At 32.2% G+C, this 19,887-nt stretch overlaps 1 protein-coding gene across 2 annotated transcripts in view; it reads left to right on the top strand.

Moving 5' to 3' along the window:
• The window catches only part of LOC106712116 (protein trachealess), a 93,418-nt gene that overhangs the window by 45,735 nt on the left and 27,796 nt on the right, over positions 1–19,887 (top strand). For both annotated transcript variants that reach the window (XM_045682278.1, XM_045682280.1), the window contains one exon: positions 17,733–17,971. In XM_045682278.1, the coding sequence (XP_045538234.1) occupies positions 17,733–17,971 (239 nt within the window). The remainder of the gene's footprint in view (positions 1–17,732; positions 17,972–19,887) is intronic.

The following is a 19,887-nucleotide window of genomic DNA, read 5'->3' as shown; positions in this document are numbered from 1 at the left end:
ATTTCAGGTAACAGACATCGTTCTAGGTTATAATTTGATGGTCTTTGTATATTCTAGCTATAAGTGTAACTCAATTTATTTCATTACTAGCTGTCGCCCGCTACTCAGTCCGCGCGGAATTAGAAAAAACTTTATTAGTAGCCTATGTGTTTTTTCAGACTATGCTCTACATCTATGCCAAATTTCATGAAGATCCGTTGAGCCGTTCTGAAGATACCTTCAAACAAACATCCATCCATCCAAACGTTCGCATTTATAATATTAGTAAGATTATTCTTATTGAAAAAAATCTTAGTGGATTCTTATAGAGTTACAGAAACATATGATAAAGTAAGTATAAGAATCGTTAACACCTAAGTGCTTCAATAAAACTTTTAAAAATATACAGTACTCGTATTAATAATACAGTGAAACTCACGCGCACAAAACGGCGAAATTAAAGTAGAAAAGTTGAAGATTGTTATCAACACGACATTGTTTAACTGGTTCTTGGACAATCACGATTGTAATGACTAGTCCAAACAACATATATATTTAAATATAACCTATTTATATATAAACATAAGTCACAAGTAAATTACGTAAAGCAAAATATGTCGTTTAAATAGGTCGTGTTGCTAATAACTTTAATTCACCTTAAGTAGCTTATTGGTAACTCTTTTGGGAACCAATTTAATTTTTTTTCCGGAGTGTAATAAGAGTAAAGGTACATGATAAATACAGTTAGTAAAACTATTTTTCTTTATATATTTTATTTTTCTTTTCTTCAGTTATTTAATTGTCATTTTTTTTTTCATTGACAAAACAACAGCTAGATGACTACATCGATTTTACTTGATTTTAACTCTTACCGATATCGAATATCCCTACTATCGTAGTATTACAATATTTTCATCCCTTCCGCTGTCAAAATACGTATGGACTAATGCGTAAATAATATGTTATCATGATTGAAAGACAACGGACGGATATGTGTATATGTGCATATATTTGTTACCTAAGATCTATATATAAGTAGACATTTAAGATATATATAAGTATACATTTATATGCAGCTGACTGTACATTATCAAGTAACACTCCAGAAAAGAACAGAGTTGCTTAATCTAGCCCACGCGGGATTTAAAAATATTCGTAAACTTTACCGATTACATTTGTAACAAGCGTGGACGGCGCGGGCGCGGGCGACTGAACAAATTAAGATGTTATCACTGTTGCTCTGGTACCAAATGCCACGCGTCTTTGCCACAGAACTATAGAAGTTATATTTTATTATTATGGTGAATACAAAAATCACATTTCTATCCAAGAATAGTTAAGCTTGCATAAATTCGTTCAAGAAATATTTTAACATGTTTCACGAGAACTGAATGAAAATTAAAAAGATGTTTTTCAAATTTTAGAACAATCAATTCACGAGGACTGAGTCTTATTTCAATAATTAGATTTGACGTCAATAAACGGAGCAAGTTAAAAATATTTGCATTGTAAGGTTTTTTTTTAAAGCGGCAATAAAACAAAGATATCTTGTAGAGCTTAATGTGATTTTCTAAGACAAAAATCCACGTTTAAAACATAATGTTATCTCTGTTTTGTCAAAGATAATGATAAGGATGGCGATATGTTTTATACAGAGTTTTTGGTCTCAGAAACCAACGGTTACTGAGACAATTTTATTGACATTTTAACGACAGAGTAATAAAATAAACATAAATGATATTTTTTACTTGCGAGATCTGAATCTTTTTAACTCTATAATTTCAAGAACATAACATGACCCGTGCGACAGTGTTCACCTTCGTAATTTGTCGTTTTCCCAGAAATGTTTTGTTGTATTTTTTATTCATAATGAGGTATATACATATTTGTGCAGAAATTGATATATACACTTGTTAATACAATTTTCTCTAACTATAATTGGCTTGGGAGCGAACTCAATTACTATACCAGTGAAACGATGAAGTTTCGAGAAGGATTTTTAATCTGTGGCAATAATATAAAGATGCTATCAAGTCTTGTTAAATTTATTTCGTCCTTAACTACATTTAGTACGTGTCATTTTTAAACTATTGCACTATAATTGTGTTAAACGGAGATATTTTTAATTTAATTTCAATTTGATATTTTTAGTTTTTGTCTCTGTGTTTTTAAAGAGACTGAAAGGGATGGTAATCTATATATATAAAAGAAAGTCGTGTTAGTTACACTATTTATAACTCAAGAACGGCTGAATCGATTTGACTGAAAATTGGTGGGCAGGTAGCTTAGAACCAGGAAACGGATTTAGGATAATTTTTAACCCGTTTTCTATTTTTTATTCCGCGCGGACGGAGTCGCGGGTAAAAGCTAGTAATTTTATAAAAGTAATTCTACAACCTAAACCCTTATTTAAAAGTTTTTACGTTTTGCACGGAAAATATTACCAACATAAATGTGACGGTATCATATTACTAATATTATAAATGCGAATGATTAGATGGATGGATGGATTTTTGTTTGTTTGAAGTTGTCTCCAGAACGGCTGCATGAATCTCGATCTCGCTATAGAAGAAGTATAGCATAGTTTGGAAGAACACATAGGCTACTAAGTTTTTTTTTAATTCGCGCGAACGGAGACGCGGGCGACAGCTAGTTTTACTATAAGGTTAATATCTATCTATCACTTCTGACAGTCCATTCATGCAAATCAAATCCATTACGTGACTACAATTATTGACTGGCTTATTTTTTAAATTATAAAAAAGTTATCACAACAAATTATGTATATAAATGTGCAAAAACATATTTTTTGTCACTACTAATAAATCACGTACATTTTCCTGACCTTTCAACGGAATTGCTATTGCCGTAATAAATAAACTAGTCTATTTCCTCGTTTTTGTGTGATATTAGTTTTCTATACAAATATGAAGTTTATTGTCAATAATTTTTCATTTTATTTTATAAGTAGTTTCTATTACCAATGTCAAATACGAGCCTTTTTCTTCTTTTCAACAAAGCAATTTTCCATTTAACGTATAATACGTTAAATGGAAAATAAGTTAAAAAACTTGAGAGGTGTCAATGGACACCCGGATGGAACGAAGTTCCTTTCTATTAATTAGTGAAGGAACTAATGTTTATTCTATGAATAAAAAACTTAAGTCTTCACAAGAAGTACATTATATTTCTATGAATTTTCGTTATATATTGTCACGTCGTTGCCATGGTGAAGTAGCGAAAAGTGTCGTGACAACTTTTCGTAAGAATTTTTTCCGTCTAGCCCCCTTTCACAACGCGCGATAAGGAACTTCGTTCCAATAAGTTAAATTTAACCAGTATAGTTTTTTATACCTTGACGTAAATTTAACAATATGTCGTTTTAAACAATCAACAAACTGGTACATCGTTTAACACAACTTCCTAAATGTTAATCGCAGTCCACTATAATTTAGTAACATTTTTTATTCTACAATTGCTTAACCGTGCATCCTACGTAAACGAGTACCAGTTTCATTGACGGACTTGGTTTGCGTCAGAAAACCCGTCACTATTTTATTTAGTATATCTCTTTAACTTACTTGGCCAGTTCAGATGAAATTTCACACAGTTTAAACAAGATTAGAGTTTCGTGAATGACTTCAAAACACAAAACGAAGTTTTTATCCTAACATTTTACTCGTAATAATTTGAAATGCAATGTTTAAAGCTAATAAGCTTTCATATCTTAACGAGTTAATCAATGATCATAAAAATTTGTACGGAAATTGTCATGGGTACAGAAAAAGATCTATGGTATCTCGTTGCGCTAAAACCTACGTGCAAAGTTGCCTAGTGTTTATATCAAATGTATTTATATGTATCTACAAGAATAGTAAAATAGAAAACTATGTAATGTCTTCGAAGGAACATTATTTGAAAGAAATTGTTTTTTTTTCACTCTTTACAACGCTTAAGAGTTTGACTTTTTTTATCCCTAGTCCAGACTAAACAAAAACTATCCTTTTGACTCAATCATGAGACAAGAACCCTTTCACACCTCATTAAAATTTCCCCATAGAAAGCTTTTAAAATGAGATATAAAAAAACCGAGCCTCACATCCGTTGTGTAAAATATTTTGATTGAAAAATAAGAGCCGTGATAAATTGGAACACGAGTATGTGTATATACGGACAAAGACGGGAATTTAAGTTGATGTTATTGTTCACTAAGATTAGATACAAGTTGATACATTGACCCAGTGTTCACAACAACTGACTAAATGCAACACCTCGCATGTTTTGCATCTTACTAATATTATAAAAACAAACGTTTGGATGGATGGATAGTAGTTTGTTTAAGGTTATCTCTGGAACGGCTGAACGGATCATGTTGAAATTGGGTACAGATGTAGAACATAGTCTGGAAGAAAACATAGGCTACTTATTAAGTTTTTTTTAATTCCGCGCGGACAGAGTCGCGTGTGAAACCTAGTTGCTTATATATTGTAGTATTACATATTTATGTTATTCCTATAGTCAAAGCGTTGAAAATAAGCTACAGTTTTTTAATTCAATAATAGGAATTAAAAAAAAAACATGTAATAAAAATAGCCCTACGGCAGGAAATCCTGCAGCAACAAGTCAGTAACGAGACAGTTAAATGACGTAATCATTTAATTTTTCACTGAAACAACTAATACGCTAAAAAAATGTAAACTGATAACAGTTTTAAGAGTTTATTGACTGACTAGCTGTTGTCCGCGACTCTATTCGCACGGAATTAAAAAAACACGTAATAAGCAGCCTTTGTGTTCTTTCAGACTATGCTCTACATCTATGACAAATTTCCAAACATTTATAATATAAGAAAGATATTTGTTATTTTTTAATGATTTTTTTTACATTTCGTCAAACATTCAATAAACGTAAGTAAACATGTCTAAGCTTTCGAAATGCTAATAGAACTAGAAAACGCATTAAAGTGTTTGATTAATTATAATTAAAATGCCAGACAATTATACTGTCAGATAGGCGGGTTCTTGCGAACATCCATTAAAATGCATCAAGTATACTTATGTAGGCATTAGTCGATGTGTAGTCTAAACAAGATGGAAATTATTGAAAAGTTTAGATTGATCTCCCCGTTTAAGACTTTTCTATTGGGTTTTTGTAATGACTAACTAATTAATATTAATTTTTATAGTGATGTGCTAAAAGAAAAAATTAGAATAGTAGACAAGTGATAGAATCAGAGGTAACGGAAGGGATGTACCTACCACACGACACTACGCAGACGAAAAAAAAGTTGCAATTTAGTGTATACTTTTCTTTTGCTATCTATTGGCACATTATACCAGCTGTTCGATAAATAACCGATGCGACGGAAACAATGTTAACCCATCAAGCACTTAAAGAAGTCGATATTTAGTCGTACAAAAGCAGAATTCAATCGGTACACCTGAGCCCACAAAAAACGTCCAAACCGCAATCGAGTCGTTCAAAAAAAAGCTTCAAATTTGGCGAGACTTTTTAAGGGACGACATCACAATTAGAGGTTTTTTAAGAATAACATGTTACATTAGATCAATCTGCTAGACTGTTGTGTGTTTTGATTAAAATTGATATCTCATTAAAAATAATCCACTGAACCCTAACAGGCAAACAAGGATAATTTAGCATGAATATTGACAAATATACAAATGGACTTCAACTGAAGTCCAAATCGGAAGAACAAATTTTAATAAACAAAGCATCTTATGCATATTAAAGTTTTTTTTATAAGTTACGGAAGCCTTATCAAAAAGAGAACTTGAATGCACTTGATAAAGACTAGAACGTTGCATTGTGCCTAGTAGACGAAAAAAAATTACATGTAATTAATTAATTAATTAACATTGCAACGTAACTAAGTCATCAGTAATCACAACTACGTTCTTATAAATCGTACAATACTTAGAGCTTTTACTACAGATCCATCTAACAGAAGTGTGAGAAGTATATTTAATTCCTTTGTCAATAACATTCTTAATAACGAAATTAAAAAATAAAAGCCATACTAAGCATACAAAAAGTTCTAGTGCAAAAAACTTAACTCTGGTAACTTAATCTTTTTTTAATAGTAATTGAACAAACGTAAATGAACTTTGCTGTAACAAAAAGCTTCGTGACTTTTTTTAAATAAATTGAATTTTTTCATTTCATTAGATTTCTAATTAAAGTGCATTAGGATTTTAGTGAATTGAGTGCTTATGTGAAAAGCTTGATTTATATGTATTTTGTAAGTTTTTTAATCCTCTTCTTTTTAAAACATAAACTTATTTCCTACAATTTGAAGAAAAAAATTAGAATATAAAAATGTGATGTCCGAAATAAGAAAATATTCATTTATTAAAATAAAAAAGTTAATATAAACATCCGGAACTTTGTTATGTTGCCACAACAACTAATACCAACCTACAAATAATCGGAAAGAAATTATTTGGGTCTTCTATCAATTGAAAACTATGAATTCTGCGATTTGATAAGTAACAATTACGCGATTTTATGTCTTATTCAATTGTAATACAAGTGTTATAGTGATTATCGAGATGAATATTATCTTATCTTAGAAACGATAGGCGGCCCTTTTTTGAATATATGGATCTATTACGTTTTGCTTTGTGTTTTTGCTACTGATAGAGTTACAGGCTGGTCGATTTTAATATCAAAAGATAACAATTGTCGTTAATTAATTAGTTATATGGTTATAAGCTTTTTATTCATATTTAAATTAATTTCTAATTTTAAATAAAAGATAAACTTGAGAGGTGTCAAGGGACACCCGGATGGAACGAAGTTCCTTTCTATTAATTAGTGAAGGAACCAATGTTTATTCTATGAATAAAAAACTTAAGTCTTCACAAGAAGTACATTTTATTTCTATGAATTTTCGTTATATATTGTCACGTCGTTGCCATAGTGAAGTAGCGCTCATTCGTCGTTAACATACTTACTATTACCATTTTATATAGCAAAAAGTGTCGTGACAACTTTTCGTAAGAATTTTTTCCGTCTAGCCCCCTTTCACAACGCGCGATAAGGAACTTCGTTCCAATAATTTTAAAAATGTTCGTTAATGGAGTTATGTCAATTCGATTGAGTTATATAATTATTATTACAAATTATATATTACAATATATTTTTTACATAAAAATAATGTCAACAATTTTTTTTTTATATTTGGAATGTAGAGACCACAAACATTTAGCTATGACACAACAGATAATAAATATTATTTGAAAATAATGTGTATAAAAAATTAACATCCCGTATATGACAGTAGTCAGCTTCAATCAGCGAGCAAACGCTAAGTCACGACGATTCGTCGCGCCCTCTATACATTCTAGTTTTTTACCAAGTTGACCATCGATCAGACAAACGGCTCGGGTGTCAAAAGATAGAAAATAGCTACGTTTAAATATCTAAATATATACTACGACTATTTTTTATATATTAAGAAGAAAAATGAACAATTAATAACATTTATATCAAACTTTTGTGGAAATCTTTATTGTGTTTTGTTAATAGATGTAATTTTCTGTGCGGTCTCGTCTTTTGTTTCGACATATGAAATAATCCATATTAATGTTTAAAAGCATAGGAAATTGAGGTTTCGGGATCGATTCCCGTGAATTACGTCGGCAAGTAATGATTATGTACAATCGAATCAAAACCAAAATCGATATCCTGATTTACAATCGATTATGTCTGTGGTTTCCAGAATTTTAAATTGATCCTTTTTTAGTACTCGTTTTTATTTAAGTTGATTTTAAAAACAGATTCAATGAAATTTTTTTTTACTAGCATGTGTATAAAAAGCAAAAGAGCACATTTTTAATACACCTAAATTTTAATAAAAGTGAACTAACATCACTCGTAATTTTGAATCTATGCAACAATAAAACTGTAACATAAAGTTTGTAGAAGTTTTATTACACTTTAACAGACTAAATACAGTCTTTTGTTTTATATTTTTAAAACTAAAATCGTTACAACAACGACAATATCGTGGAATGCAGTTACTATCTGGTCGGCAATCAGTATGCGGTAAGAAAAAATGGCTCTGTATAAAAGACATGAGTTTTTAATCTGTGGAAACGTTTAGTGCTGTACATTAAACCTTCATGGTCTCATTACCAAGATTAAATTTATGATAGGAAGTCTGTGGCGGGAATTATTTTGGTGGTATTTGAAAATTGTGTATTGTTATCATTACATTAAAATAATTTAATACTGCATTTGTTGACGTCACCAATTTTAATGAAATCGATGATAAGTTTATGTACTTATAAAAAACTAAAATTTTGGATTAACTTGTGCCTGTATTTTCATATTAACGAATTTCTAAGTTTCACACACAATATTAACATTGAGCTTTAAAAAATGCTGTATTAAAAATACCAACCGATATATATACATACCGATATTCGATAAAATAAAATAATGTTAGATAGTTAATAGTTTTCAGTACTCTTATTTATTTCTTATATTCGTAGTTTAATAGACATTCCGATATAAATTGAACGATAGGGTGACAACAATCGATCAGGGGCCCGGTCAGTGCGGATTAACTGCGGATGAAGTGTCCCGAAAATGATGCATTATTCCCCCCTTTACCTCATCAGAGAACTTTGTACGGACCCTTGTGTTGTTTTAATTCCTACTTTTAGGGTTGAATGGACGTAGATTGGGTACGATCGGTAGATCTAATAAAGCGTGGTAAGGTAAGAGATTCGTGTTATTTATTTTTGTAGCAATCGACATTTTGCTATAAATAAAAAAAAATAACTAATATATTGTGGTAATTGGAATAGTACAATAGACATGACTGTAGATTAATTTAATGAAACCAAAGAGAAGAAGAAAACAAAATTTTATCGAGAACATTTGAATAACTTCAATCTCCAATAAAAACTTTTCAAATTATCGAAGTTTAAGTTTTTATTTTGAGGTTATGTACTGAATTTTAAATCAAAATAAGTGTCTCCTCAATTTCTTTTTTAAATCTATTCTATTGAAAGTCTTGGTATTTTATAATTTTACTTTCCTAAGTAAGGTAATAATTGAAAACATAGAAACCGAAGCCAAGAAACGGCCACTAGAATTACATTATCCTAACGAATCAGCGTCAACCAGACCAGTGCTCGTATAGTTGTGAGGGTAGGACGAGAAAAACGCTCCCGCCCGAAGCGCAATCACCCGTCCCTTCAGACGATTATTGCAAATAACTATTATTTCCTTCTCCATTCAATTGGCAGCGAATGCAGGCACGATATTTCTCTTTGTATTGCTAATTCTAGTGACGGTAGTTTTATCAATTCAGATCGAATTCACTCGGAGAACGTAGAAATGTTTGCACTGTGTAGGGAAATTGATTTCGAAGTTATTTTTAAAACCTTATGAAAAGCTATGAAATCTTTTTAGAGGTTGTTAAGATATTTTATCATATTAGTATATTTTTCATGTAAAATTTAGTTTCCGTTTAGTTTCGAAAATACAAAAATACTGCAATAAAAGATGAAATACATAGAAATGGATATTATAATCGAAAGAAATCCACGTCCGCGGTAATCCTAACAAATATTCGTTGTTACATTGACCCAGCATCAGATGGGGCAAAACCCCGCGACTATTTTATTCATCAGAAAACTATAGACAAATCCCACCTATTGCATTTATGAATGAAACAATTTTCCAGACTTCGCTGCGATTTTGATAGGCAATTTACTAGCTGACAGTATACCATTAGTCACGACTAAAGCGTATACTGGTCATTTTTTTATCGCTTATGATCGCTGCCCACTGGTGCAAATGTTTCTTGTGACGTCATTCTATTTGAATAATAATATAAGGAAGTAATTTATTGTACAAAATATAATATTCTCCTTTGTTTCGATAACTTTGTTAATCCGGAATATTATTTGACAATTTTATGGCAATCTGAGTTTATTCATATGATATCTGAGATCTGATAACACTAATTATTTTAACAAACTTAATTATGATAGCTTAGCGCCTCTCTGATAAATAAATAAGTGACACAAGATCATTCCTGTACTTTGCCTATCTTATAATGTTTTTTATCTTACTGTCTACGCCTCTGTATGTTTTAATTATTTTCTTTAACCGCTTAATTAACCGCGATAGCATCGCCCTCTTTTACCGACTTAGGCTTTTAATTTCGGCTCTTTTCTTCGTAAAGCGGAGTTTTAACATATAACATGACTCAACTATTTTATATATCCAATAAGAACATAGTATCAATATATTAAATGCATTTGTTATTTCAATTAACACCAGTCGTAAAATTCTTGAAATAAATACGTGTTGCGCCATTCAACTCTTTGTTTTGTAAATAACCGATGACGAACACTGGTACGTGCTGGTCGTGACAATTATCTTTGATTATTCGAAATTAATTGATTAGTGGCCTTTTCATTGCCTCATTTAGATATCACACTATCATCATCTCACGATCATGCTAATTGTATCCTAGTAGGATTGCACTCTACTGACCGTGGGTTCCTAAGGCCAAAATCTCTGTATAAAACATACCTTCATCCCTGTCATTTTCTTTGACAATAGAGATAGCAATAGGTTTAAAACGGAGATTTTGGTCTCAGGTCTCACGGTGAGACTGCGAGAGTTTTCCTTCGTTCAATTCTTAGTAGGTACTAAGTATAATTATAACTATATGTATACATAGCAATCCGAATTGAAGATTTTCTTTTAACAAAATTACCGTTGAACATTACCTAATTAAAATAATACGATTTGTTGAAACAATTGACTTAAATGATTAGTATTTTTTTACCAATCCTGTATGTAGAATTTATCTGTGCTTATTTTTACACCTATTCCATATTCCCAATGCGTTCGAAGGGAAAATTGGATATGACGTGATTATTAAAGCTTTTCTAAAGAGCTGGCAATTTGGCAGCGTACAAATCGTCCGGTCCTTTGGGACCCCGGACCGGACGGAGCACTCCAAATGAGATGTATTTTATTTTTGCAAGTAAATACTGGCAAAGTGCGCAGCACGCATTTCATTTTATATATTATTCTTTAATCAACGGCAATATTAATAAGTAACTAACGAAGTTACATACAATTTACGACGAATTTTTTAACGATTTTTTTTCAAGCACTTAATAAATTTAAAGTAGGTATCGGAGGCGTAAAGGGATGTTGGAAGAAAGGAAAGATATAGGTACCCTTTGAACAACCTTCTTTGGAATAACACAACAATAATGATAACACCATTATATTTTTTATTTTCTGTAATATTAAAATCCTATCTTGTAAAATAAAGAAATGTTTACGAGTGCGAGATTTAATCAAGAGGACTTTAAAGCAAACGAATGTGTTTTATCCGCCCACACCCTGTACATTCGTGAAGTAAGACTAAAAACACACGGTAAATTTTACAAATTTCAAGTTGATCTAAATAATCTTATTGACATACTTTAAATATTTATTGATAGTATCAGGGTCGTGACCACTAACGGTGAACTTTAATTCTGGGTTAATGATTTCAAGTGTGGTAATCGCTTGTTACCTATAATTTGATTACATTTCATAGTTCATTTGTTAATTGAAACTCCTTGCTATGCATAAAGGTCAGAATTTTCATAACAGACCATCATCTTAGTAAGCGTTGCAAACACCTTCTTTTATCAAAGGCGTGACAAGCGCTCGAGTCCCGCTCAGAAAGTCGCCGAGTCATATTGAGCTCATCTCGGGGGTGCGGGCCAGTAAAATGCCCGTCCCGCGAGACTGGGCCCTTGTGATTATTTCCGAACGGTAAACTTGGATTGAGTCATCTTGATAGTAGATAGAATTTTAATTTTGAACCAAAAGGTGCAGTTTTAGCCATGAAAAGTCGATCTAGTAGCCGTAAAACTATCAAGTTTCTAAAGAATACAGTGGTGATATAGAAATATTTGCGGTTCTGCGGGTATTCGATTAGACAAATCGACGTAGGCCCAATTCATTATTTACCCCATTTATTTTGTTTGCTATGAATACTACGTCAATTAAAGGCTAAAGATATTTAAAAAATATTTTTCAAAATGGACGTATTCATGATTGTTCAAAGTTTATTGTATTCAAGTATCAAGAAATGTAGGTTTTGCTAAAGTTGGCATTTTGGCCGCGAGTGACCGGCGTGACCTCCGCTTCTCTACGCCGGTCCTCATTCACATTTCTTGTCACCTTTTGATCATCTGTCTAAGGTACACAATGGTGCTGCAAAAACTGATGTTCTATTTAAAAAAGCTTAAAGTTTCTTACGAAAGTATACATAAATTAAAAAAAAAAACTTAGCTTGTATGGAAACTTGTGTTTTCATAATTTAATTTCATGTTTATAGAACGGTATAATTACGGCACATAGAAGCAAAACAGAAGTCATTTTCAAACCGTTTTTTCCTTAACAATATTTAAACGGCTGTTTTTTACCTTATCGTTGTTTATCCACTGTAGGAATACTTTTATAAAATATTGTCGTCCCTTTTATAATTCTTGAGTAAACAGAGACAACTATATATTTTAATAAAAATGTATTTTTCAATAATTACAATAGCGTATAAAATATATTACTATAGTATTATTTGCAATCTGCAATTAAAGATGGCGACTGTAATGTTCCTTCATAAGATATTAAGGCCGTATATTTTATAAGAAAATAATCATCCATAATATCAATAATCTCGACGGGTAATAAGCCGATGACATTTTCATTTGCTACGTCAAATATGGCCGTGCTCCCCTCCATTTGTATTTATTTGATTCCCTTCGTAAATAAGATGTCACGTCATTAGATCGCTTAGTTAATATCTCACGGTGTTTATTGTGTTTCATGTTTAACCTGAGTTAGGGTAAATGTGTAAATGTATAGCTTATAATGCTTTTCTTAGTTTGTGGTCGAATTTATTCGAATGTAATTTGTATTTTTTTTTTACTTCATTAAAACATTAAGATTGGTAGAAGAGATGTAAAGCTACGTGTTTCTCATGATATTGGAAATTAAGTAATTTAGAAATTTATAGCTTTTTTTTACAGTCTAACAAAATTCACTCTTTACCGTATTTGGAAATAAACTTCGTAACCACTAAATTTTAATAGTTGTCATATTTGCTTTAGGTTATGAATGTGGTCCTCAATAAAGTTAAATAAAGATCACTTTGAGTAAGTTCAGTTATTGGGTCGATTTATTCGAATTTCCTTACATTGACCGTGGCCCGTGGGGTCTGCGAGGCCCAAGGGAGTGGACGGTTGACTAAATTCCAAGGGTTCAAATGCCCGCGCTTTTAAAGAAAACTAGCCGACCCTTAACTTCTCTAAGGGTGTGAATTTCTCTTTGAAAAGTCACTTCTGATTAAGCCGTGCGTATTTTTATTTATTACCTCTACGAATTTTGAATAAATTTTTGCATTTTAATTGGGTTAGTATTTCAATTGTCTCACAGCCCTAATGATTACAATCGTTAATTTGTCGTGCTTGGAATTCGAATTACAAGCAAATATTTTGTGTTGTTATTCTCCCTCTAAAAATATTCTAAATAATTTAAACCGCATTTCTGCAACCGTTATACTGTAACGTCTTGATAACTTACAATACATACTTATAACCCCAAACGGATAATAATTCTAGAGAAATTGCCACTAAGAAGCATATTGTTGTCGGCCATTAAATTTAATATCCCCATAGATGTGAAGTGGGTAGTATTTTGCGTCGAGGACCACTTCACAATGACAATACGACGTGTCATATTTGTCACTCAAATAATTGATGGGGTCTCAGTATTGAGTTACTTTATAAAACTGTCTTCAACTATAAGACGCTACTGGGTAAAGGAAGCCTTAATAAGTGTTGTGTTAATGACAAAAGTAGTTAATAATATTTGTCATAAATCTTTGCCTTATCTTTATATTTCTTCTTTCTTCATGTATTTTGCGTTTCATTCAAATATGAACGTATCAATTTAGGTTAGGCGGGGTGATGAACGAAACGAAGGGTAAAAATAAGGTCAAAATGTACCAATTTTATAGAAATAGAAGGTAGTAATATACTTTACTTGTACTGGTTAGGTTTAAAAAAATAATAAACATTATTGTATTTTTATTCGTCACAGTAGAAGGTGGTGAATAATTTTAATAATAGTAAATCTACGTCTACCGGAGCTCTTTATATTTTTCTCATGCTTTTTATTGCATTGATCTCCAATAAACACATTGATCGCCAACAAAGGGAACCGATGTTTGGACTTTTAACTGTTCAGCCAGAAAATACTTAGTAAATTCCCAGACGGGGTTCATAAAGCCACAACAAGAAGATTAGAGGTCGCGCTTGAGGGGTTATTCGCAAATCTTTCGATATCAACCCTTCAATGGCGATGGGTGACAATTTAACGAGCGCGTTCTAATGGACTATTGATCTATTTTTTGTGGCGCTACCAGATTTAATTCTAACAAAAAGATAACGCCTTTCATAGCTCCGCTCTCGGTGTGATGTTCACCTTTTTTAACTGTCACATATTTATAAATTTCTTACTACTGGATAATTATTATTTATCCCAATCTGCCAAAATAAATGAAAATCGGTTTGTTACCACTCTTTCATGAAAGGCACCTTAACCTTTTTAATATACATAATTTTATCATAATTTTTTCTCGACTGTGATCAAGATAGTTAATGAACTCTTAATTATTTCTTCTTTAAACATGTAAAAGAATCTAACAATAGTTTCTTTCGTCCCTCTTTCAATAACCCTCATTAGATAAGACAGAACGCCTGTCATATTTTCCTGATGTATACGAGTTTGCATTCCCTAGGGCGGACTAATTTCGCTTCCAGCTCCAACTCAATTTGTCCCGTGCACATTAAGCGTAACTATCGCGACACGGTTGCTAGATGGCCGGCTTTTTACGACTTCGCCACGGGTTCGATTCTGATCCCATTTCTCCACTCTCTCTCCAGTTTCAATTTACAAAGAATTTTTTATCTCTACTAGCTTCCTTATTTACTGTATCACGTATGAGTATGTAGATAAAGTTCATTTTTCTTTGTGTCGTTTGGACACATGTGACATTTTACAATCTGAGGTAACCAATCATCGCTGACCAATACTAAAATAGTTTGTATTAGGAAAAGAGACTTTGTTGTTTCAGATTTAAGGTTGAATATGAAATGTCTATTTGTAGATTTAGTTTAGTAGGGGGTCAAGGCGTTAGTAGCCGTATTGCGGGTTTGATTCCCAGGTGTACGGGGCGTCGGGACACGTACGTGAACACTTAAAGACAGACACTTCTAAGATGAAGGGAGGTCCGTCATAAAAATTGGACAGAACAAAAACATTAGAGTCGACTTGCAATAAAATGTTTTTCTTTCCATTTTCTTCAAAAAAGGTGATTGTTGTCAGTTTAGTATAAGAAAACAGGTGAAGTGGAAGATAGCTAACACCTTTTCTTTAAATTGTCCTAACATGACATAATTATTATTAATCAGTTATGGTCAATGTAGTTCTTTTTTCTCAGTTTATACCGTATCAAGATTGGCAAGCTAAAATTTTTTGATATGCATCTTGTATTATGTCTACCGATTCTCAAACCTTCGATAGAAGATATAGATTAAATATATTTTTATTTACCATAATTACAGTAACAGCTTATGATTTTAGATAATATACCATATGGCTATATAGCATTAAGGTTGATATTACGTTGTAGGGGTTACCAACCCTCGGACAATGTTTAACTTATTTTAAACAATTTAATGCCCCTACAAAACTGACCAAACCCTCGGGTAACATTAAATCACACACAATGCTCCGGTTGTTTATACTTAAAACGTTTAGTTCGTGTATCGGAAAATTTGATCTTATATCGTTTGAAGGGATTGTGTAGGCTTTCTTTATTTTTAAGAGTTATTAGTCCCTGAACTGCACTCGAACTCTGATAAGGAAATGCTTTGGACTTATTTATACCTCTTGAATTAAACCTATTTGGAAGAGTTCAAAATAAATTTAATTTAAATAAATAAAACCTCCGTGGAGTTCTGAAGCCAATAGTTATTGATATTACTTTGTCGGTACTAACGGTAATTTAGTTGTAGGGTAAAATAAAATTATCTTTAACCTAGCAAGTACTTCAGGCGATTTGTTACGTAATTATTATATTACTAGTATTTTTCATCATCATTAGTTTCAGACTTAAAGTATTAAAATAAATAACTTAAAATGTTGGTTATAACAACTGAAACAATAAACTGCTATAAGTTATCATATAATTTCAGTTATCATTCCACTAGCTGTCACCTGCGACTTCGTTAAAAAAAGGCAAATAGTTAGCCTAAGTGTTCTTTCAGACTATGTTCTATATCTGTGCACAATTTCGTCAAGGTCCGTTGAGCCGTTTCGGAGATACATTCAAACAAACAATCGCATTTATAATATTAGTTTGATTAAAAGAAGTAGGTACACATTCTGCTTTGTCGTGCAAAGATTTTACTGTCGCTAGATGTCTCGGATCCATTCCAACAACCTTACTCAGGTGACAATAAAGTAGGCACTCTCGGGGGCCAGTAATCGAGGGTGATCGTAAAGTAAGCTATCGAATGTTCGCCAGCTAAGCACTCCGTCTGTAACCCAGCTAATGTAGAAAAGAGTTTTATTACCAACCTTCAGTGTTGTGGTTTTCGTGTTGACTAAGCGCAGGAATTATATTAAACTTAGCATTTGCCAGCGATTAATTTTTTTTTAAGTTTTAAATTTTTAATGTTTCTACGATGGAACCATATATTAGAATACATCTTTTGGATTTAAATCCAATTAAATTTAAATTTCACTATAGGTATCTAACAGTTGATTTGTAAAGATAATTTAAGCAATAAAATACATAAACGTCGATAAACGAAGCCTGTCACGTTTACTTGAAATCCTTAGCAAATAAAGACTGCTTATAAATGATCAAATCAAACAAATTAAGTAACCAAAAAATAGCATTGCCAAATAAAGGAAATATGCGTCTCGCTCTAACACATTGTATTTTGAGCGACATCAAATAGTTTGAAATGTAAATGACCAAATGCCAGTTTTAAATAAAGCGCCATAAGTACAGTCGATAAAACAGCGAGCTCATTAGTGACTCCGCCCGCGGGCGTGGCGTGGGTGTGGCATTGTACACACCCATTCAATTTAACACTTCAAGGATTCATCTATTTATATGATGAACTTTAAATCCAATGATATGATTCCTAAAAGCTTATTTCTTTCCTTTAAATTCGTAAAAACATAGAGAGGAAAATTCCATTGCAATGACCAATTCGGTGTTTTCAAATCAGAATTGGGCGTTTAAAGTCTTTTATAAAGACAAACTAGAATATAGTATTTTGAAAATATTATTCCCTTCGCAAATAAGATGCCAATTTGTATGTTTGTATTTATCCGTCTAAAAAAATGTAGCAAATGCAAAAAACAAGCGGCAATGAGTCACATGGACGCTTGAAAGAGTCAAAAGCAACAGAGGCAGCACACACAGAGTAACATAGCACGGTGTTTTATAAGATGACCAAATCACATATAAAATGGTCAAGTTTCACAAAGTTAGTTAGATAAGTACAAAGTAAAGTACCAATGAATTAATATTTATGAGTAGTCTTACCGCCATCATTAGACTTAGACCAGAATCAGAGAATTTATTAGCAGATCCACTAACGTAATACTTTCGTTTACAGCATCCTCGAGCTTAGAAAAGAGAAGAGTCGAGATGCGGCGCGATCGAGACGTGGCAAGGAGAACTATGAGTTTTACGAGCTGGCGAAGATGCTGCCGCTGCCGGCTGCAATCACCAGCCAGTTGGACAAGGCCTCTATCATCAGGCTTACCATTAGCTACCTCAAGCTACGAGACTTCTCGGGACATGGAGATCCGCCGTGGAGTCGCGACCCGCCTCCCACTAGTAAAGCCCTTAAAGGTACGTATCTAATAATGAATTAAATAAAAAAAAAACATCTGACTGTAGTTAGTCCTAGTATTTTTATAGGAAAGAGTATGGAGTCGTCTTTACAGATATGTTTGAATTTTCTTTGCCGATATGTGCTGGTTGCATAACGATGTTTTTACTTAGTCGAACGTCTTCGGATGAATGTTGATATGAAAGGACAATGGGCATTTTGGGCCAACATCTCAACAGTGATGAAACCCATGCCATTTGAAAGATTATGGTGTCTTATTTAATTCATACTATGGCAGCCATGTCGAAATCGAGTGCGAACATGGTGTTTTCGAGCATTCAAAAATATAATAATTACTATGGGAGTTAGTAGCATTAGCGTGTTGTGTTTTATATTTAAGAGAAAAACAACAATATGTTTGTTTGTTTATTGCTGTATTATCATTTATTACATAGATTTAAATATTATTTTCGAACTACAATAATATTTTAATAATATACAAACATCTCTTACATTTTTGTTTCGGTAAAAAAATAAAAATGTAACAGATTTTATTAAATGTAACAAATATTATTGTAGTTCGAAAAAAATGTGTAAATCTATGTAATAAATGATAATAAAGCAATAAACAAACAAACATGTTGTTTTTTCTCTCTTAAATATAAAACACAACACGCTAATGCTACTAACTCCCATAGTAATTATTATATTTTTGAATGCTCGAAAACACCATGTTCGCACTCGATTTCGACATGGCTGCCATAGTATGAATTAAATAAGACACCATAATCTTTCAAATGCCATGGGTTTCATCACTGTTGAGCATTTGGCCCAGACTCCATACAAATTTGCCCATTGTCCTTTACATTCTAAAAACCCATTGGTACATAGCCCGGCATCGAACTTGGGCAAGTAATCTAATGACATGTATACACCATTCATTATATTTAAACATACATTGCATTCCTGACACCTTTAAAAAGAATTTCAATCTAATTAGACTTTCTGTATGTTTGCAATCACATCTTACTAATATTATAGATGCGAAAGTTTAGATGGATGGATGGATGTTAGAAGGTATCTCCGTAACGGCTCAACGGATTTTTATGAAATTTGACACACATGTAAAAAATAGTCAGTAAGAACACATAGACTACTTATTAGGTTTTTTTTTATTTTCGCGCGGACGGAGTCGCTACCAACAACTAGTCTTTAAATAACAAAACATATGTTTACTTAAGACACACTTTTTATAGTCAAATTTCATTGTGGGTTACTTTTAATGAAATTTAATTCTAACAATCCATAGAATTAGTTTACAGAAATGCCCACAAACGACCCCCTCTAAAACTATGCAAAATGACTGAGTAGGTTTAAAATAACCGGGAGGGTTCGCAAATCTGATTTGCCTTCGTCAAGTCATTGTCGACACTAACAGAGTTACCGCGTACCCTTGTACAGACAGCGAAACAAATTTGTATAGGTATAACTATTAGTACGAAGATAGTTGATAGACATTTTGTAATAATATTGTTCTTTATGACTAGTTTGCATAATTTGGATTGTAAATATTTACAGTGCTCAAATTGAAAAGTAATATTATTGTTAAATACTAATTTAATTTACATATTTATAAATTCTTTGAACGGAATTATCAATTCTCAATTTTATCCCTGACGTTAATGCAATTTCAACTAATAGCAACAAAAATATACATCGATTAATATTGTTTTTTAAAATACTCATATTGAAGTACAGAAAATGATGACAAATGACATATAAAACTAGTGATATCAAATCAAACCAAAGATTTATTATTAAAAAATAGATGCCGTGGGGCAAATCACAAACATTGACAAGCGAGTCGTGCGCGCAAATAAACGAACCTCAGGGACTGATTCACTGCAGCGCCTCAAAAAAATAAATTACCTTATGC

Source organism: Papilio machaon, chromosome 18 (assembly GCF_912999745.1).
Source record: "Papilio machaon chromosome 18, ilPapMach1.1, whole genome shotgun sequence".
In the NCBI taxonomy this organism is placed as follows: domain Eukaryota; kingdom Metazoa; phylum Arthropoda; class Insecta; order Lepidoptera; family Papilionidae; genus Papilio; species Papilio machaon.
Note: the sequence above shows the minus strand (reverse complement) of the source record. Positions and strands in the feature narration are given on the sequence as shown.